General features: G+C 46.6%; 3 protein-coding genes across 4 annotated transcripts in view; 2 read left to right on the plus strand and 1 right to left on the minus strand.

The window, feature by feature from the left end:
* LOC140346509 (perforin-1-like) overlaps positions 1-4,341 on the plus strand; it is a 21,908-nt gene extending 17,567 nt beyond the window's left edge. Inside the window, exons 2-3 of one of the 2 annotated variants that reach the window (XM_072432610.1) lie at positions 3,776-3,799; positions 3,930-4,341. In XM_072432610.1, coding sequence (XP_072288711.1) covers positions 3,935-4,318 — 384 coding nt within the window. In that variant the 5' untranslated portion in view covers positions 3,776-3,799; positions 3,930-3,934 and the 3' untranslated portion in view covers positions 4,319-4,341. Of the gene's footprint in view, positions 1-3,744; positions 3,800-3,929 lie in introns of both variants that reach the window. The other variant, XM_072432611.1, reaches the window with a different exon arrangement.
* On the plus strand, positions 257-1,167 carry LOC140346510 (perforin-1-like). Its single transcript, XM_072432612.1, has 2 exons — positions 257-508; positions 1,036-1,167. The coding sequence occupies exons 1-2, from the start codon at positions 257-259 to the stop codon at positions 1,165-1,167; spliced, it is 384 nt and encodes a 127-aa protein (XP_072288713.1).
* Positions 4,342-10,873: 6,532 nt separating the features above from the next.
* fras1 (Fraser extracellular matrix complex subunit 1) overlaps positions 10,874-22,737 on the minus strand; it is a gene marked incomplete at its 5' end in the record, with an annotated part of 267,524 nt that continues 255,660 nt past the window's right edge. Inside the window, 6 exons of the mRNA XM_072432991.1 lie at positions 10,874-15,665; positions 16,146-16,292; positions 17,504-17,709; positions 18,491-18,657; positions 19,513-19,629; positions 20,161-20,320. Coding sequence (XP_072289092.1) covers positions 15,048-15,665; positions 16,146-16,292; positions 17,504-17,709; positions 18,491-18,657; positions 19,513-19,629; positions 20,161-20,320 — 1,415 coding nt within the window. The remainder of the gene's footprint in view (positions 15,666-16,145; positions 16,293-17,503; positions 17,710-18,490; positions 18,658-19,512; positions 19,630-20,160; positions 20,321-22,737) is intronic.

Raw genomic sequence — 22,737 nt, forward strand, 5'->3', positions numbered from 1 at the left:
GACAATAAAGGAATATCTTATCTTATCTTATCTTATCTTATCTTATCTTATATGAGCCCCTCAACATGAGCCCGACATCTCTAATTTACATGTGTCTTCTTTAACAACTGTCCCTCCTCTCTCCCCCTGTCCCTCCTCTCTCCCCCTGTCCCTCCTCTCTCCTCCTGTCCCTCTCCCTCCCCCTGTCCCTCCTCTCTCCTCCTGTCCCTCCTCTCTTCCCCTGTCTCTCTCTCTCCCTCTGTCCCTCCCATCAGTCATGACCTCCCCCCTGCCACTGTTGCTCCTCCTCCTGGGCGTGTCCCTGTCTCAGGCTCAGTTGAGGATCTACGACCTGCGTGCCAGCGGCCTGGACGCCGACCCCACGACCCGCGCCGACGGCTACGTGAAGGTGTTCTGCAACGGGGCGTCGCTGGGCCAGACCTCGTTTAAGAAGGACGAAGCCAACCCGTGGTGGAGTGAGGAGTTCACGTACTACAACACCCAGGGGAACATCCTGCTGAAGCTGGAGGTGTGTATCCGCCCCAGAGAAGGCCCTGTGGCCCCGGGGTCAGGTCTGAGCTGGACCTCAGACCTTTGACCTTTGACCTCAGAGCTGGAGAGTAAATGTGGTTCAGGACCGAGACGTAACGTGGGCCCGGTCCATACGAAGCTTTAAAAACACAGCATGCTATCAAACATTAGCATGCTATCAAACATTAGCATGCTAACAAACATTAGCATGCTAATAAACATTAGCATGCTAACAAACATTAGCATGCTATCAAACATTAGCATGCTAACAAACATTAGCATGCTAACAAACATTAGCATGCTAACGGCGCACTTCCTGCTTCTCGGAGAATGAAACGCTCTGTAATACTGTAATAGTCATATCTGACTTTGTTACAAAATGGTGTAAATGAACTAGTTCTGTTTTACACATTTTAAAACTATGAAAATCGGGTTCAGCTCCTTTAGGACAGAGAGGATTTTGGGCCAGACGAGATTCGAGCGCTGGGTTTGATCACATGTTTCTCTTCCATGTCGCGTCCGGAGGTGCACGACAGAGACCTGATGTACGACGATTGGCTGGGAGGGTGCGAGCGCACGGTCAAAGCGGGAACGCACCGAGAAAACTGCCCCCTGCAGAAGGGCGGCACGCTGTACTTCTCCTACACGCTCAACTAGTGCCAGCAGTAACACTCTGGTTACCATGTGACCTGCTGTTTGACCCGTTCCAGCCGTGTTCCTCCCTGTTCCACTACGGCAATAAAACTCAGATGAAACAATAAATGTGCAGAGTCGAGTTTATTGAGTTTAGTTCTGGTTTAAATGTGAATCAAAGGAAAACTCAGACGTCTGGAACAAATGAGCCGAAGAATCACCACCAATAAAAGACAAAATACACATTTTCACTGATAATACACATTATTTTAAATATGCATCCAACAGATCAGTGTGTGGACCGGCCTCCTGCTGGTGCCAGAGGGCCTCCTGCTGGTGCCAGAGGGCCTCCTCTGGCACCTTTTAAACACTAAAATACGGGTCTGGGACTATTTTGAGGTGGTACCCTGCACCTTTAAATTTATTACTATTTAGACACGATTGCATTTCAACATGTAAATACTTCTGCTGGACACAATTGCCCATTGTGCTGGTGTCCAAGCGCAGCAGCAGAGCAGGAGCCTGGGGAGAGGGTCAGAACACCACCTGGTTAGGTGGTCAGTCAGCACTAAGCCTATTGTAAAGACCAGGTAGAGCCTGGCACCGACCCACTGACCAAGAGCCAGTTTTAATACTAAAAGCTTTGGTCGAGTTTTGTCTAGGACAGTTTAGTGAAAGCTAAATCTCGGGCGGGGCAGACGAGACGAGGTCGTTAAAGACACAAAGCACCACATCAGGTGGAGGCGTCGCCGAGAGAGTCGTCATAAAAGAAACGTACGCTCAGCACAGACGTGTGCAGTTTGCAGAGAGCACGTTGACATGGGAAAGAATCAATCTAAAAGTGATGAGTCCATCCCGGAGACGCCTGTCACCATGGCAACGTCAAATACATATGGGAAAGAGTGTCTGGAATGCTTTGTATGTGGTCTGTCATTTCTTTGTGATTTGAATACATTTTTCCTGTTGTGAAGCTCTTTGAACTGCCTCGTGTGTGAAATGTGCTCCACAAATAAACTTGTCTTGCTTTATGAGTTGAGGATAGTGGATTTTCACCTACCCCCTAGCCCCGCCCGCATCTTTTCAAAACTTTTAAATAATTGATATTGACATAATTTTTCCAAAATAAAACAGTAGTAAAAAAGTCAAACACAACAACAGCATCAAAAACACAACGTTCTGAATCTGGATAACTGACCTTTTCTCCATCTGTGAGGCGACTCTGAGAATCTTTAGCTCCATGAAACATCTCCAGACTCTGTGACTTTCTCTGTCTCATAAACAACATAAACACATGAAAAACAGAGATAATTCATGATAAACTGTAGCGCTCCTCACTGACCTCCTTCATTACAAACACAAGGATTCACACAGGTGACTTTGAAGCACTTTTCACAACTTTCGGAACAGAATTTACCGCTACAGTAAAGCTAACAACAGCTAGCACTAGCGTGCTAACAACAGCTAGCACTAGCATGCTAATGGCGCACTTCCTGTTACACAGAGAATAATAATTCTCACAGAGCTGCTTTGACAACACGTATGTGCTGGGATCAAACACATTTGATTTTAAGCACTACCGTCATTAAAAGAAGATATTATAGTTATAATTGGCATTATACTTCAGTTTCAAGAAAAGTCTTTCTCGGTTTCTCTTTCTTTTCCTTTTATCATCCTTTTACACACGTTTGAACAATCAAAGAAATGAGATCACAAACATCTCATCTAGAGTTCAGTCACGTTTTAGAAATGTAATAAATGACACCTCGACCGCTCTAGACAATAAACCACATCGTGTCATTCACTGGTTTGTCGAATGTCGTTGACTCTGAACCACAATCTGCTCCAACAGAATCTGTCTAAAAATGCAGTTGGAACTATTTCAGTGCATTGAATCTGATATCTGCACTAAAACAAAGGGAGTTCCACAGGGCTCTGTTTTGGGGCCGCTCCTATTCACTATCTATTTACTAGATCTCGTTGATTCCAATGATCACTTTTATGTTGATGATTTGATCTTCTCTTGTTGCTCGTGTCGTTACAGAGCAAAATGCTTCAAACACACATTCTTACTACTGGACCTTTCTCTAAATGCAAATAAAACTATAAGATAATGAAGACATAAAGATATAAAGATAAATAGATAATGCTATCCACGTCGTGCTTCTCTCTTAATGCAAAAATAAGTTTGCTGCTGCGACGTTTCGGTCCATCTCAGAATACAGTGACTTTATTCTTGAGTATTACAGTTTCTCTGCGATCTCCAGAGTCGTCGTGACTTTCTGTGTCCAGTGTTTGCACAGAGACATTTATTCTGCTCATGAAACATGAAATAACTTACAAAAGGTCCAGACACTTAAAGAACTGATTTCAGGAACATGTTTGTGTCTAAATGTGTTTGTGAAGGATCTGTGCTGCCGTCTTTGGCCAGGACTCACTTCAGGTGTGAACGCCGCAGTAGATAAGAAGAATCTGCAGTAGATAAGAAGAATCTGCAGTAGATAAGAAGAACAGGCGTTTGGAAACTCAAATATATTTCCTGACCTGAGAATACTTCACCTGCTGCAGCTGAAGAGTTGAGTCGAGGTCACGAGGGAGGAACAAAGTTTAAAACCAAACACGAGGCGTCTTCTCAGAGCAGATCCATCGCTGCACCACGGTAAGAACTCGCCTTTCAAGAGCGTTCTAGTAGTAGTAGTAGTAGTAGTAGTAGTAGTAGTAGTAGTAGTAGTAGTAGCAGTAGTAGTAGTAGTAGTAGTAGTAGTAGTAGTAACTCTTTGTCTCCGTAGTGACCATGAGGGCCCCGTGTCTCCTGCTGCTCTGTGCCGTCGTCTGCTGCTGGGGCCAGTCTCAGCTGCGGGTGTTTAACCTGAGGGCCAAGGGCCTCCCTCAGGACGCTCTGGGAATCACAGACGGATACGTCCGAGTCTTCTGCCGGGACGACCTGGTGGGTCAGACGTCCGTGAGGAAGAACAGCGCTGACCCCTGGTGGAAGGAGGAGTACACATACTACACGGCTCTGGAGAACGCCACCCTCAAACTGGAGGTCCACGACGAGGACCTGATCTGGGACGACCTGCTGGGGACCTGCCTGACCCAAGTCCAGCTCGGGACCCACCAGAGGCAGTGTTCTCTGGAGAAGGGCGGCACCATGTTCTTTGACTACACCCTGAGCTAGACGGGCCCCGGGGGCCACACAAGCCACACGACCCCTGTGACCCACACGAGCCACATATGACCCCCATGAGCCCCGCGAGCCACACGACCCCCATGAGCCACACGACCCCCGCGAGCCACACGACCCCCATGAGCCACACGACCCCCGCGAGCCACACGACCCCCCTGAGCCACACGACCCCCCTGAGCCACACGACCCCCCTGAGCCACACGACCCCCATGAGCCACACGACCCCCATGAGCCACACGACCCCCATGAGCCACACGACCCCCATGAGCCACACGACCCCCGCGAGCCACACGACCCCCATGAGCCACACGACCCCCATGAGCCACACGACCCCCGCGAGCCACACGACCCCCCTGAGCCACACGACCCCCCTGAGCCACACGACCCCCGAGCCACACGACCCCCATGAGCCACACGACCCCCATGAGCCACACGACCCCCATGAGCCACACGACCCCCGCGAGCCACACGACCCCCATGAGCCACACGACCCCCATGAGCCACACGACCCCCGCGAGCCACACGACCCCCCTGAGCCACACGACCCCCCTGAGCCACACGACCCCCGAGCCACACGACCCCCATGAGCCACACGACCCCCATGAGCCACACGACCCCATGAGCCACACGACCCCCGCGAGCCACACAACCCCCATGAGCTACACGACCCCCCTGAGCCACACGACCCCCATGAGCCACACGACCCCCCTGAGCCACACGACCCCCCTGAGCCACACGACCCCCATGAGCCACACGACCCCCCTGAGCCACACGACCCCCCTGAGCCACACGACCCCCCTGAGCCACACGACCCCCATGAGCCACACGACCCCCCTGAGCCACACGACCCCCCTGAGCCACACGACCCCCCTGAGCCACACGACCCCCATGAGCCACACGACCCCCATGAGAAATAAAGAGTGATTCTCAAACCAAAATATTGTTTTATTTCTTTTTATTTCGTACAACTCTTCCTCATGTCTGTCGCCCTCTGCTGGCAGAAACACTTATGTTCATATGTTCAGTGAGCAGCAGTGAGCAGCCTGCCACGGGGAGAGAGTAGAGAGACATTCAGCAAACTCTCGCAGCTCCCTGTAACAACGCTGAGTCCGGGAAAGTGTTGATGGTCCTGATCCTGGTCCGTCCTGCAGGGCGGGGCCTGCGGAGCCCCCAGAGCCTGCGGGGCCCCCAGAGCCCCCGGGGCCCGCACCACGGCGATGGGCCTGTTAGCCTCATGATGCTACATGACAAAGTGACCAGTCCAGTCAGTCTGACACAGGTTTGACCCTTGACCCCAGTGCTGTCTGGGCAGGTCACATGGTAACCAGCCCTACACATTTTATGGAGGTGAAATAATGACAAAAGTCCCGTGTGTCGTGTTCAGTCCTTATGTGCCATTTAGATACTTTAAGACTTTTAATGATGTTTGAGCCGTGAGACCAAATAATCCTGACGGCCGGGTCCCTTTAGATTGAAATTGTATTAATGGGCCTCAGGAAATAAAGCTCCAATCCTAATAATACTAATACTTACTTTGTCTTGACCGCTGAGCCCAATAAACACCACAAAGATAGTGTTGATATTGATTTTTACCGTTATGTTTTTGTGTTTTTCTGCTGAACGCGCTCAGCTGCTCAGCTGCTCAGCTGCTCGCTCTAATCTCGCTCACAGCGTTTTCCACTGACGCTGGAGCGAAAGACGAGCGGAAAATCTGACTCCAAAGTCCAGCTTCAGTTTGAGTCCGATGTAAGCCGCTTTCACAGCCGCTTTCACAGCCGCTTTCACAGCCGCTTTCACAGCCGCTTTCACAGCCGCTTTCACAGCCGCTTTCACAGCCGCTTTCACAGCCGCTTTCACAGCCTCACGTCACAAACACGATTTAACGATTATTCTCATTCATTATTGAGACCGAACGACAGAGAAATCTTTCATTTTCTGTCATTCTCTTTTGTCCAACACGTCATTTTACCACATTTAACGTTCTAAAAGACAAAATGAAGTTAAAATAAAGTAAATATGACACAAACAGACGGATTAAAAATGTGCTTCACGTTTAAAAACACCACATTTTGCTTCTAAAATCCTCCACAAACATGATTTAATTATTAGTTCTTATGATTGTTTTGACCTGAATCCAGAATCTTCACGGATCCTGAACTGAAGCAAAAGTGAAGTTCACATTTTCACAGTTTGATATAAAAGTGGAAGATGATGGATTTTAAGTGGAAAATCTGTGATAATCTCATTTTAAATACAGAAATGCCACATGCACTTTTCATATTTTGTGACGTTCTGAGGTCGATCCCAGTTCAATCCCAGCAATTCAGAGGCGAATGATTCTTTCCTGATTTTTGACTTTTCCCCATTAAAAACAAACTTTATCTCAAATAAATGTGTTTTTAAGCAGAAAAGTTCCAAACGGAGCGGCTCAAATCAGTTCTTTGAGTGTCCGGACCTTTTAACAACCTTTTAAAGTCTCATAATTCAAAACCTCGCTGCAGCAAGTTTAGTTTTTGCATTAAAAAGAAGTAAAAAAACATCAATGTCAAGGACAAACATTGCGCATCATTTCTGCTGTTCTCAGCCTTTAAACCTGCTCTTCAGAACATTTACTTTAGCATTTCATGTTTTAGAACTTCATAAAACGCAGTAACTTCGCCACGGGAGACGCCAGAGTCACTCTGCTCTGGCTCCATCTACTGGCTGCAGAGGGAATTACACGCAGCAAATTAAAACATACCTTACGTCATAAGGCGCTGGTACAGCTGGCAGCCCGGTGTAAACGCTCTCTCTTCTTTCTCACACTTATTGTGCTTTATCTCCTATATTTTGTAAATATAGTTAGTATATTTTTTCTATTTTACTGTACGATAGGGACACGCGCTGGAATAGTTTTTTAATTCAACTGTTTTTGACTTTTTTCGGCTGGATTTGAGCGTTTTTCGTTGCGTTCGTTGTGTTGTTGTGACGTGAGCTAGCTCCGAGCGAGCCCACCAGCCCCCCCCCCCGCGCCCTCCGGCCGCGCTAAAGTACGGCGTGTCGTCGGTACACGTTTATATACACGTTTATATACACGTTTATATGAAAGAGGAACTTCACGAACGATCGGGACACGCACTGGAATCCCTTTAAATTAACTTGTTTTGACTTTATTCGGCTGGATTGAGTGTTTTCGTCGTGTCGTTGCGATGTGTTTTGGCTCTGAGTCCCCCGGCTCCGGCCCCGGCCCCGGAGGAACTCATGAAACTGCGGAGAACAGTCGTCTTACCCGGAGATCGTCACGTTATCCCGTCGCAATACTGACCTAACCTAATACTGATGTGCAATTCTGTCGTATGTGCAATTACTGTGAAATTCATGTGCAGTCTATGTGCTGTCGTGACACATATTCATGTGCAATTACTGTCGTGATCACATGCAATGGTATTTATGTATTTATTTGTCTATGGGAGTTTTTATTTGTTTATAGGAGATCTTCTACTGAAAGTGTTTTTCAGACTTCCTATAAGTGATCTGTTCTTCTGTATCTGCCTCTGTATCTTCCTGCGTTGCAACAATGAAATTTCCCCATGTGGGACAATAAAGGAATATCTTATCTTAAAACAAATATTTCAGACGAGCCTGATGAGCGGACAGAACGGAGCGAGTCTGGAGATGATTTATGGAGTTAAAAAAACATCCAGATGATTCTCTGAGCCGCGTCACAGATCGACTATGACATCACAGATCGACTATGACATCACACATTGACTATGACATCACAGATCGACTATGACATCACAGCTCGACTATGACATCACAGATCCACTATGACATCACACATTGACTATGACATCACAGATCGACTATGACATCACAGATCGACTATGACATCACAGATCGACTATGACATCACAGATCCACTATGACATCACAGATCCACTATGACATCACAGCTCGACTATGACGTCACAGATCGACCATGACATCACACATCGACTATGACATCACAGATCGACTATGACATCACAGCTCGACTATGACATCACAGATCCACTATGACATCACACATTGACTATGACATCACAGATCGACTATGACGTCACAGATCGACTATGACATCACAGATCGACTATGACATCACAGATCCACTATGACATCACAGATCGACTATGACATCACAGATCGACTATGACATCACAGATCCACTATGACATCACAGATCCACTATGACATCACAGCTCGACTATGACGTCACAGATCGACCATGACATCACACATCGACTATGACATCACAGATCGACTATGACATCACACATCGACTATGACATCACAGATCGACCATGACATCACACATCGACTATGACGTCACAGATCGACCATGACATCACACATCGACTATGACGTCACAGATCGACTATGACATCACAGATCGACTATGACGTCACAGATCGACTATGACATCACAGATCGACTATGACATCACACATCGACTATGACATCACAGATCGACTATGACATCACACATCGACTATGACATCACACATTGACTATGACATCACAGATCGACTATGACATCACAGATCGACTATGACATCACAGATCGACTATGACATCACAGATCCACTATGACATCACAGATCGACTATGACATCACAGATCGACTATGACATCACAGATCCACTATGACATCACAGATCCACTATGACATCACAGCTCGACTATGACGTCACAGATCGACCATGACATCACACATCGACTATGACATCACAGATCGACTATGACATCACACATCGACTATGACATCACAGATCGACCATGACATCACACATCGACTATGACGTCACAGATCGACTATGACATCACACATCGACTATGACGTCACAGATCGACTATGACATCACACATCGACTATGACATCACAGATCGACCATGACATCACACATCGACTATGACGTCACAGATCGACTATGACATCACACATCGACTATGACGTCACAGATCGACTATGACATCACACATCGACTATGACATCACACATCGACTATGACGTCACAGATCGACTATGACATCACAGATCGACTATGACATCACACATCGACTATGACGTCACAGATCGACCATGACATCACACATCGACTATGACATCACAGATCGACTATGACATCACACATCGACTATGACATCACACATCGACTATGACGTCACAGATCGACTATGACATCACACATCGACTATGACATCACAGATCGACTATGACATCACACATCGACTATGACGTCACAGATCGACTATGACATCACAGATCGACTATGACATCACAGATCGACCATGACATCACACATCGACTATGACATCACACATCGACTATGACATCACACATCGACTATGACGTCACAGATCGACTATGACATCACAGATCGACTATGACATCATAGATCGACTATGACATCACACATCGACTATGACGTCACAGATCGACCATGACATCACACATCGACTATGACATCACAGATCGACTATGACATCACACATCGACTATGACATCACACATCGACTATGACGTCACAGATCGACTATGACATCACAGATCGACTATGACATCACACATTGACTATGACATCACAGATCGACTATGACATCACACATCGACTATGACGTCACAGATCGACTATGACATCACAGATCGACTATGACATCACAGATCGACCATGACATCACACATCGACTATGACATCACACATCGACTATGACATCACAGATCGACCATGACATCACACATCGACTATGACATCACACATCGACTATGACGTCACACATCGACTATGACATCACACATCGACTATGACATCACAGATCGACCATGACATCACACATCGACTATGACATCACACATCGACTATGACGTCACAGATCGACTATGACATCACAGATCGACTATGACATCACAGATCGACTATGACGTCACACATCAGGGAGATTCAGAACGGAGTGTTTCTGAGGCTCGGAGGGGAGAGAACTTTATCAAACTGTGACTGAAGCAGAACGTGCTCCAGACGAGTTTGTGACGAGGAACAGAGCGAGAACAAGGTTAAAAGAGAGAAAAAAGTAAGTACATTTAGTATAATATGTGTCCTTTAAACAAGATCATCAATGAAAACACCACAAAGGCTTGAAATATTTCTATTCTCGTCCTTTGAAAAGTGACAACTGGAGGAATATTCTGGGGATTTTCTATGTCTTTAGTTTAGTTTGATTTGCATTTCGTAGAGAAAAGTCTAATTGTACGAAGTGTAAAAGGAGAACAGAAGCGGGGACAAAAGATCCGACGTAAATCAGCAAAAAAAAAGCGAAAAGTCAGAGAAAAACATCGGCTTCTGTCTGAGATCTGTGTCGTCTCGGTGATTTTTCAACACGTTTTAACAATAGACTCAAGAAAAGAAACCCAAGTGCAGCGTCGGCCGGTTCCTCAGAGCTCTCCTTAGTGCACATTTCACTCACAGTTCATCAGGAATCGCACAAATAAAGTGCTCCACACAGTTTGTTATTTAAAAATGTCATGTTTATTTTGTTATTAAAAAAGGCACCGAATACAGGCATCGTCGCGGCGCAGGAAAACCATAGCACCAAAAATATATACGTGTCATTTTAAAACAGGCACGAGTTCACACGGCAGCGCTCGGCGACGCCCACCGACGGAAGGAAAGAAAGAGAAAACGCTCGATTAAAAAGAGCGCGGGTACAAACGCGAGAGGCTAACGTAATCGGAAAAGGCGAACGCCGAAGAGCGAGGACAGAAAAGCAACACAAACAGACAAAACGTCGCGTCTTTGGGCGGATTTTGTGGGACATTTCGTAAGGCGAGATGTGCAGAACGTCCACATTGTACGAACAAATATATGAACGAGCGATAAAACTAAATGGAGAGAGCGAGTGGAGACGCTTCAGGGCGATGAAGGCGAGTCGAGGAGCGGCCGGAAGCCAATGGGAAGAGCGGAAAATAAAGAACGGCAAATTCAATTCGATTTAAGTCGAGATTTTTGCAAATTTTAAGTTTTTTTCTCTGAATGTTTTACAGATTTGGCGACTCCTACTCAACTTAACTTAAACGTTTGATCGTACACATTTTTACAGTTGAGGCGAGACATTTCAGGTGAACAGGGGGAAAAAATATATTTTAAAAAATCAATTTGAAAACTTAAATTTCTTAAAAAAAAACAAAAAAAGTGAAAAAAACTGCCAAAATTGCAAATATTTGGTACATTTAAATCTAAAACTTGGATTAAGGCGAGACATTTCAGGTGAACAGGAAAAAAATAAATGAATTTAAAGAAATCAATTTGAAAACTTAACTCACATAAATGGTGGTTAAAAAAACTTGGAAAAAACTGTAAAAATTGCAAAAATGTTACACAATCTAAAACATGGACGGAGCCGGTTTAAATTTCTCTGTTAGTTTGTTGACATATTAGATTTGAAAAAATACTTAAATTTGGCCTAAAAATGTAAGTTGCGTCTCATTTTTTTTTACTTGAATAAATCAGATTTTAGAATTAGACAAATCAACAAATCCTTCTGTACGTTTTGTCAAAAATCCTGTTTAGTCAGAGATTGTACAGTTTGTCGTGGTTGAAGGAGCTGCTTTAAAAGCGGTGGCAGAAAATACATTTAAAACTTACATTAAACTGCAGCGTTTTACGTGCTGCGTCTCACTTGAACTTTTCCTGACCAATCGTTTTTAACAACGCTACCACAACATGCTACAATGCTACACACTTCCTCGAACCATGACTCCATCCAATAACTCAACAGCGCCCTCTACTGCAGCTCGCACCAACAGTCAACTGCACGTTTTCTCTGTCCATCCTCTTGTTAGCTTTATCCTGCATCATTTTGGTTCAAATTGGTTCCTTCTGCATCAGATTTGTCTTTTTTTAACATTATAATGAGCAAAAAATGGATATAGAGGATGAATTGAGCTGAAACACGTTCACATAATCATTTCATATCCCAGAGAAAGTGAATTTGAGAGATTTGTTGCGTAAAACGGAACAAATTGTATTAAAAAAGGATGAATTTGACAAAACTGTACTTTGATTGAATGTTCTTTTCCGTTCTCTTTGGTCACGCATTTATGTTTTGTAGATTTATTCATTGAAAAAATAAACTATATATGTATAAAAAAAAAATATTGGCATCGGCGAATATATATAAATGATACAAATGCTCAGTTTTGTCATCTTTTTGTCCGTTTCCCATTGGCTTTCGTCGACCATCGAGCTCAACTATTCCCAAAGTCTCGACCAGATCTCTCTCTGAAATGGCACTTTTCGGTTCGAGCGCAAAGACAATTGGCGTTCACAGCGGCGCCAACGGCAGTAAGGCAAAACTCGGGGTCATCTTTCATGAGTCGACCGACCCGCGGGCATTTTACGTCAAAGTGGACCGACCCAGGGGCATTTTTTGCTATAGTGGACGGACCTAGGGGCATTTTTTGCTATAGTGGACGGACCTAGGGGCATTTTTTGCTATAGTGGACGGACCTAGGGGCATTTTTTGCTATAGTGGACCGACCTAGGGGCATTTTTTGCTATAGTGGACCGACCTAGGGGCATTTTTTGTTATAGTGGACCGACCCACGGGCATTTTTTGCTATAGTGGACCGACCTAGGGGCATTTTTTGTTATAGTGGACCGACCCTAGGGGCATTTTACCCCAAAGTGGCCCTACATTTGTGCTCATTTGCTCATGCAGTCGTGGACAAAGCGTGACATGACTAAAGGTAAGCAGTAATTGCACTTGGGAGTCGGCGCCTGCAGCGGGCTGCTTCAGCAGCTGCAGCGTCGCTACGATCGAGCCGTTTTCTCTACGGTTGAAGCGACTTCCACACGCTCGGCGTCCAGTGACTTTCGACTAGCAGCAGGTTTGTTTTCTTTGATATCGAGCGAGGAGAACATTCGTAGACGATCGCGGTGGTTTCTCTCTGTGCGCGAGTGCGAATCCCGTTTCTGCGAAAACCAAAACTGATCAAACGTCCGAAACGCAGCAGCAGCAGCGGCAGCAGCAGCAGCAGCAGCAGCAACAGGCGAGCGCTTTGTGGTTCCTGAGGTTTCTCTTCGTTCCCTTTTTGTTATAAAAATACTTACAAACTTCCCTTTACAAAGAAAATAACAAAAAACCACACCCCTTTTTTTCATGTGGAAAGCAGACGTCGGCGATTTCGTTTCTCGTGCCGAAGGCGAAGCAAACGCACGATCGAGATTATGATCCGAGTATTTACAGTTGTGCTTCGCTCTGAAATGCAGGGGGCGCTACACCACAAAAAGTACCATCTTGGCAAGTTTGAACGGTTTCCATGGAGACCAATGGAACGAGGTCTTTTTTTTCACATTTTTCCACCACCAATTTGAATGTTCTCACCGTAACTACACGAATATTCCACGATATGACATTGAACTACTTCCACAGAGGCAAGCGGGAGAGTTACAGGTCAGATCTGCGGCGAGGCGAGCCAAATAAGTGAGAATTAGCTCACGAAACGCTCTCGAAACAACTCAACGTGGCAAATGAATGTGTAGATGTGTGCCTTTTTTTCACTGTTTCTTTTCAAAAACGAAATGAAAACGGCTTTTCAGGATTGATTTCTCGATTTTAAACAAAACAGACTTTTAATCAAGGTGAAATATGATCAAAGTTCCTCCTCCGAAGTCTGAACTCGCCGCGCGTCTTTATTTATCGCGTTAAAACGACGTCTTCGGCCGACTGATTAAAACGTGACGGAAAAAAGGAAGATTCGGTCCCAAACCTGGAGCCGACTCACACTCGTCCCACAGAAATACTTTAATATATCAAATACAACGGAATTAATACACGTTTTGGTCGACGCAGTATTTTTCATGAATAAAACCGGTCGATGCTAAAAACATAATCTCAACATCAAACTGAGGAACAACAGTTTTTCCCTTGAGTCAACTTTTTTATTCTATTTTAACCAATTAAAGGTTGAAATATGGCGACTGAAGGCGTCTGAGTAGAGAATATTAAAGGTGGTATGGACGATTTTTTTCAGCGAATTTGTTATCAAATTCCTCGTGGCGTGGATAAATCATTAGTCCTGCCACGTATCAATCATAAAACGCACCTATCGTTCACCTGCAGCCGCGTCAGGCTCGTCCCCACGTTTCCGCGTGCCTAAGCGCATGGATCTATCATAATATAGTTCTCTCAGTGTACGGGGCAAAATGAAGAAGGAGAAAGACAGTTCGAGCTGACGCAGAAGTGGACAGAAATCTACGGGAGACGAGAGATGCGATGCGCTCCGTTGCGCTAATAAACAAACACACGTGTGTGTTGTATCAGTCCACGCGGGGGAGTGCGCATGCGCACTTCCGCCTGCGTTCTCAAATCACCGAAAAATCGTCCATACCGCCTTTAAGAAATAAAGTGTTTTAGTGATGAAAATAACACTATTTATTCCTTTTGGACGTTCTGATTTAATATTGCCACTTTCTTTATGATTTATTTATGATTTTATGATTTAAAGTCTGTAAAGTCCAGACTACGATGATCAAAAACACAAGTATCCTTCATAGTCTAATGTCACGTTGAGTTGTGATTCCAGCGCGTTTTAACTTATATTTGCAGCTAATTTAACGTATTATTATAATTCCAAACGTATGAACCTTTAACTTGCCGAGATAGGACTTTATGCGGAGCACGAAAGGAGGAGGAGTCACTGCGTTCAGACCTCGGTGCCGTCGCTGAGGTTGTTTTGAAGCTTCACCTCCAAGTTCACCTGCTTGACCTTGGTCTTGGCCACGCCCTGGTTCCGGTGCAGGACGTTGACGTTCCTGGCGGCGCACTGCCCGGTCCCGAAGTTCTTCTCCACGCACTTGTCCAGGCACACCTCCACCTTGGTGTTCAGCGGGTACTCCTCGTTGTTCTTGGCCGCCTGCTTGTGCTGCCGCGCCCGCCGGCACCTGCGCGCGACGAGGCAGGCGGCGGCGAGCGCCAGCGCCACCACGCCGGCGGCCGCCACGCTCCCGCCCACCGAGCGGCCCACGTGGGCGGTGTACGAGGCCGAGGGGATGAACTCAAGGCGCAGCGACTTCATGTTGGTGCCGTTCTTTACCGCGTCGCCCTCGTTGTCGTAGATGAGCGACTCGTCCAGCGCCAGTTTGCCCGAGCGGTCGACCAGGTCCCGCCGAGGCCTGGACGGGGGCGGGGTCCGGGGTGGGGTCCGGGGTGGGGTCTCGGGCAGGAGCTGGTAGGTGACGGAGCGCTGGACTCTGGAGCCCGAGCGAGCGTCCGGGGAGATGACGTAGATGACCTGGAGGTACCACTGATGCCCCGCCTCCACCTGGAAACATTTACTTCAGTCAAATACAAAACTATTTATCTATTTATTACATTTGTTTTGGCGCCAATTCCAGTCGCGTCCGAAAATAATTATGATTCGTGCCACTAGAGGGCAGCGACGTAACAGAAACTGAATAATACATAAATAAATATATAAAACAGTTACGTGAACAAACAAAACTCAAACAAACAAAACTCCTGCGATGGACTCGGTGATGGATACTTAAGGACGACACGAATGACAGTTTGAAATGTGAGTCTCTAAAATTAAAAAAAAAAAAAATTAAAAAAAAATTAAAAATGTCCAAAACCACGTGTTTGTTGTTGTTTAATCTTGTGTTATATATTTCATTACATGTAAAAATAATAATAATAACAGTCAAAACCAAACTCAAACCTGATAGGCCGCTGCTGGTCAGAACTCTCACCTTGTACAGACTCAAACCTGATTGGCCGAGGCGTTGCTGGTCAGAACTCTCACCTTGTACAGAGCGTCCACTTTCATGGTGAAGCCGTCCACTCCGGGCATCCCGCTCATGCTCTGCAGCTCGGGCATTTCAGACGCAAAGTGGGCGTCGAAGGGAACATCGTGGAAGTAGCGGTCGCACACCTCCGGCTGCTTACGGTCCTGGACACGAGGGAGCGGGTCAAACCAGTACATGACCTTTAGTAACATGACCTTTAGTAACATGACGCTTAAGTAACATGACCTTTAGTAACATGACTTTTAGTAACCTGACCTTTAGTAACATGACGCTTAGGGAACATGACCTTTAGTAACCTGACCTTTAGTAACATGACGCTTAAGTAACATGACCTTTAGTAACATGACTTTTAGTAACCTGACCTTTAGTAACATGACGCTTAGGGAACATGACGCTTAGGTAACATGACCTTTAGTAACATGACCTTTGGTAACATGACGTATAAGTAACATGACGTTTAAGTAACATGACGCTTAAGTAAAATGACCTTAGGTAACATGACCTTTGGTAACATGACCTTTGATAACATGACGTTTAAGTAACATGACGTATAAGTAACATGACGTTTAAGTAACATGACCTTAAGTAACATGACCTTTGGTAACATGACCTTTGGTAACATGACGTATAAGTAACATGACGTTTAAGTAACATGACCTTAAGTAACATGACGCTTAAGTAAAATGACCTTTAGTAACATGACCTTTGGTAACATGACCTTTGGTAACATGACGTATAAGTAACATGACGTTTAAGTAACATGACCTTAAGTAACATGACGCTTAAGTAAAATGACCTTTAGTAACATGACCTTTGGTAACATGACCTTTGGTAACATGATGTTTAAGTAACATGACCATTAGTAACATGACCTTTAGTAACATGACCTTTAGTAACATGACCATTAGTAACATGACCATTAGTAACATGACGCTTAAGTAAAATGACCTTTAGTAACATGACCTGTAGTAACATGACGTTTAAGTAGCACGACGTATAAGTAACATGATGTTTAAATAACATGACCTTTAGTAACATGACGCTTAGGGAACATGACGCTTAGGTAACATGACGCTTAAGTAACATGACCTTTAGTAACATGACCTTTAGTAACATGACGTCTAAGTAACATGACGGCTTAGTAACATGATGCTTAGTAACATGACCTTTAGTAACATGACCTTTAGTAACATGACGTTTAAGTAACATGACCTTTAGTAACATGATGTTTAAGTAACGACGGCTAAGTATCATGGCGGGGGCGGGTGTGGCGGGTGTGGCGGGTGCAGCGGGTGTGGCGGGTGCGGGCGTGGCGGGTGCGGGTGAGGCGGGTGCGGGGGTCACGGCGGCGTACCAGCAGCAGGAAGCGGTACTTGAGGTGCTTGTTGGGTTGGATGCAGCCGTACTGGGGGCCCTCGTTGTACAGCGTCCCCGTGGGGTCGAAGAAAGGCACGTATCCGTCGCGGCCCGTGCAGAGATAGACCTTCTCCAGCTGCAGCCTGTACGCCGCGTTCAGGTTCTGCTCGGGGTTCCACAGCACGCGGCCGTACAGCGTCTGACCTGCAGGGGGCGCCGAGGAGACCGGGGTTCAACCAAGCTCCAGGTGCGGCTAAACGCGTCCTGGTTTGGTCCTGGTTTGGTCCTGTTTTAGTTCGTAAAGTAAGGCTCGTTACCACTGGTTACGACCGTTTAAAGTCCATATTAAAGGTTCTCATGTTCTTCTAATTCTGACTTAGTTTGGTGGTGTAGAACCTGTGGTCAACGTTTATCGCAGTTTTACTTCTGTTAAAATGCAGTTGAAAAATAAGAGTTCAAAACGACAGGAAGTGGAGCTGAGTCCCTCTGTGATGTCATCAGTGTGCGACACAGAGACAGTTTAAACCATGGTTGGACTAAATAAAGGTGTTTTAAGATCTTATTGTGTGTCAGATCAGAACTGTTGTTGTTTATGTGGCGTGTGGTTCTTGTTTACAGTCTGGTTGCTATGGTAACAGCTGTGTCATATCTGTTGAGGGCAGTTTGGAGCTCGAGGTATAAAAGATATTTCAAGCTTGGAAATGACTAAACGCTGAGATCGGCCTCATGATTAAAAAGTAGGATTTAGATGCGGTTTAGGTTGAATTTATTAAGAAAACATTTGCTTTGGATCAACGTGAACCAGTTTGGACGAAATGTGAGTCCACCTCGTTCATAGACATGTTGGTCCCGTTTCAGGCCTGGTCTGGTCCCGTTTCAGGCCTGGTCTAGTCCTGTTTCAGGCCTGGTCTGGTCCTGTTTCAGGCCTGGTCTGGTCCTGTTTCAGGCCTGGTCTGGTCCTGTTTCAGGGAGTTTCAGAGCGTACCCATAGAGAAGGCTCCCTTGTAGTCCATCTCGTTCACGGTCACGTCGTCGCTGCCCGGGTCCAGCAGAAACACCTTGTCGTTGTTGCAGAGCTGAAACTCCGTGTTCAGGGAGTAAACCACGGGCACAGGTCGGTTGGTCTGCTGGAAGGCGATGGGCACCAGGAACCTGGCAACACGGCACACGCTCACAAACCACGACAACCAACAACACAATACGGCTGTTCAATTGGTCGATGGCGTATTAGTCGATCCTTTTATTTAGATTATAATGATTTTTATGGGACAACAGCAGAAAGTAGATGTACGTTGGATACAAATGTGGTACTTTTTGGTATTTATGTGTAAAAAGGCAGATCAAACTCACGATTTAAGAGTTTATTCTGTCATTACACATATAAATAAGCAGTGTTTTCATCTTTTTTCTTGCATCGCCCCCTTTTTTGTCGGCTAATCGAGCGGCAGAACGCGTTTCTAGTCGACCGAGGATTATCGACTTCGGCCTGAAGGGAACACCAAATATATTAACTTTGCTAGATTGTATTAAACTTAGTCATTCTAAGTTGTGCTGAAACTGTGAAGGGGCCTTAGACCACATTCCTAGATAAGGAAGCGGCAGACGAGCTCAAGGTCATCGCTGTGCGACAAAACGGCGAGTGGAAGAATACTGAGAGAGGCGTTGCCCTTCATATTACGCCCTATATCGAAATGTTATAAATGTAGGAGCAGAGCAGGGAAAGCAGCGCGTCCGGAGCGCCCGTGTAAGTCGCCGTCACCTTCGATAGGGTCAGATGGTAAGCGCTCTGTTATCTCTGTATTAGAATTGTACAACAGAGATTAAACATTTGATTCATTCTAACTATTCTGATTCTTGCCCTTTCTTTCATAAACGAGCCGACAGGCCCTAAACACAGGAACATGCTGAATCTGCAGGGGCAATACTTTCATGTTGTACAGTGTAATGACGTGTGTGTTTCAGCTCAAAGGGGCATGGCATGGCGGGGCGTGTCGGGACGTGGCGTACTTCTCCGGGGCGTGTGCGGTGCAGGACAGAGGCTTGTCCCCGGGGTCGATCCACGGCTGAGTCGGCTGAACCGTGCACGGGATCAGGAACACGGTGTACTCTCCCGAATAGTCCTTCCTGTTTACGAGAGACAGTATTGTGTGCAGTGTTAGGGTTATATCGGAATCATCGTCAAGACAACCACACAAAGTATTAGCATAAGATGGAAGTAGAACGAAAGGATTTGCATTATTTGTATTGTAACATGCAGCAGAAGATTCTCAGAGCCGCGTCACAGGTGGAATATGATATCACACATCGAGGAGATTCAGAACGGAGTGTTTCTGAGGCTCGGAGGGGAGAAGACTTTATCAAACTGTGACTGAAGCTAAATGCTACATGAGGAACAGTGTTAGAACAGGGTTAAATGTAGCATAATATGTGTCCTTTAAAGCAGTATAATCACACAAAAACATGTCACGTTGCAGAATATAAAAAAAGAGCCAGGGTTTCTCTGGAGAGTTTGTCTTCGGGTCGATCAGAGACAGCAGGGGGCGACGGCGGACACTTCAAACGCCCCGAAAACACACATTTAACCATCACAGGGGCTTAAAAGACGTTCAATGAGGTGAAAATGTGCCCTGGTTGTGCTTTAAATCAGACTCTGACCTGCTGTAGGAGCTGGTGGCCCTCCACAGCTGGTACGGCGAGTCGAAGCTCTGGGCGCTCCACAGCAGCTGCAGGTCGAACTCCATCCCCCCCAAATGATCCGGGGCCATGAGGCGGGACTTGTGCCCGGGCAGGGTGTGGTGCTCCGGCACAAACTGGCCTGCAGGGGGCACACGGGCGGTTACAATGTGTTTGAGATCAGAGAGTTTTCAAAAGGGTTCGTCCACATTTTGTCACGTCAACACAAAGTGGTAAACGGTTCTAAAGTGGAAGGTCAGGACACGGCGGACGGGTCAGGACACGGCGGACGGGTCAGACACGGCGGACGGGTCAGGACACGGCGGACGGGTCAGGACACAGAGGACGGGTCAGACACGGCGGACGGGTCAGGACACGGCGGACGGGTCAGGACACGGCGGACGGGTCAGGACACAGAGGACGGGTCAGGACACAGAGGACGGTGAAGTATCTGAAAACTGCATAGGAATGTGTAGGATAAACAGGAGAGGCTTCCTGGTAGAAAAACAGGAAATTTGGTTGAGTGACGGGGCGATGAAGAATGTGTAGGTTAATTTTCTGACCTCTCTTGAGTGTAAGACGGTAGCCTTAAAATTGTATACAGCTGGACTCGTGTGCGGCCCAGGATCATGAGGGAGTTTTCTTTGTCTTTGAAATGTATAAAAGCGCCCATATTCGAAGGAACGGGGTCCTTTCTCAATTCGGCTATGAAGGGACCCAGATTGTCGACATCTGTATTTGACTGCTGTTTATTCATGATTAAAACCATTTTCTAAATCACGAAGCAGTGTCAAGCGAGCTGTCTTTTGTCTACCCAACGCACCTTCGAAACACCACCTCTGGGGAGGCACCACAACGGGTCAGGAGAAAGCGGGCGGGTCAGGACACGGCGGACGGGTCAGGACACGGCGAAGGGGTCAGGACACGGCGGACGGGTCAGGACACGGCGGACGGGTCAGGATACAGAGGACGGGTCAGGATACAGAGGACGGGTCAGGACATAGAGGACGGGTCAGGACATAGAGGACGGGTCAGGACAGAGTGGACGGGTCAGGACACAGAGGACGGGTCAGACACAGAGGACGGGTCAGGACACAGAGGACGGGTCAGGTCAGGACACAGAGGATGGGTCAGACACAGAGGACGGGTCAGACACAGAGGACGGGTCAGGACACAGAGGACGGGTCAGGTCAGGACACAGAGGATGGGTCAGACACAGAGGACGGGTCAGGTCAGGACACAGAAGACGGGTCAGACACAGAGGACGGGTCAGGACACGGCGGACGGGTCAGAGAGAACGATGTGGAGACGTTTAAAGCGCCGTCAGGTTACGCAAACATCTCACGGAGCAATGTTCAGTCCATCGTGGGTGACAGCTCCATAAAGTATTGATTCAGGCCTGAATACTTCATGTATAATTTTTCTTCCACTGACGTGACAGAATGTGGAGAAGTGCCAGGGGTATGAATACTATTGCAAGCCGCTCTGTGTACTGCGTGTACTGCGTGTGCCCCGTGTACTGCGTGTACATCATGGACCTGTGAACTTGGAGTGCGTCTTGAACTCGATGACCAGCCGCTCTGTGTACTGCGTGTACTCTGTGTACTGCGTGTACCATGTGTACTGCGTGTACTTCTACTGCGTGTACTTGTACTGCGTGTACTTGTACTGCGTGTACTGCGTGTACTTCTACTGCGTGTACTTGTACTGCGTGTACTTGTACTTGTACCTCTGAACTTGGCGTGCGTCTCGACCAGCCGCTCTGTGTACTGCGTGTAATGTGTGTACTGCGTGTACTTGTACTGCGTGTACTTGTACTGCGTGTACTGTGTGTACTTCGTGTACTGCATGTACCCTGCATGTACTGCATGTGCCGTGTGTACTGAGTGTGCCCCGTGTACTTTGTGTACTGCGTGTACTTGTACTGCGTGTACTGTGTGTACTTGTACTGCGTGTACTGTGCGGCAGTAGCTCAGTAGAGTGCTCGTCTTCTGATCCAAAGGTCGGCGGTTCGACTCCCCGCTCAGTCAGAGCGGTCAGATCCACTGGCCCGCAGGTTGGCGGTGCGATCGCAGCTGCCTCATGTGAATACTGCCGTTGTGTCCTTGGGCAAGACACTTAACCCAACTTGCCCCCCAGTGTCTGCGTATATCTGGGGTGTGAATGTGTGTGTGAATGGGTGACTGGTTCCTTGATGTAAAGCGCTTTGAGTACCTTGACGGTAGAAAAGCGCTATATAAATGTGACCATTTACCATTTACTGTGTGTACTTCGTGTACTGCATGTACCCTGCATGTACTGCATGTGCCGTGTGTACTGCGTGTGCCCCGTGTACTGTGTGTACTGCGTGTACTTGTACTGCGTGTACTGCGTGTACTTGTACTGCGTGTACTTGTACTGCGTGTACTTGTACTGCGTGTACTTGTACTGCGTGTACTTGTACTGCGTGTACTTGTACTGCGTGTACTTGTACTGCGTGTACTGCGTGTACTTGTACTGCGTGTACTTGTACTGCGTGTACTGCGTGTACTGCGTGTACTTGTACTGCGTGTACTTGTA

The sequence above is a fragment of the Eucyclogobius newberryi genome, unplaced genomic scaffold (genome assembly GCF_026437365.1).
Source record: "Eucyclogobius newberryi isolate DKJ021-1_F unplaced genomic scaffold, fEucNew1.0.hap1 SCAF_6, whole genome shotgun sequence".
Lineage (NCBI taxonomy): Eukaryota > Metazoa > Chordata > Actinopteri > Gobiiformes > Gobiidae > Eucyclogobius > Eucyclogobius newberryi.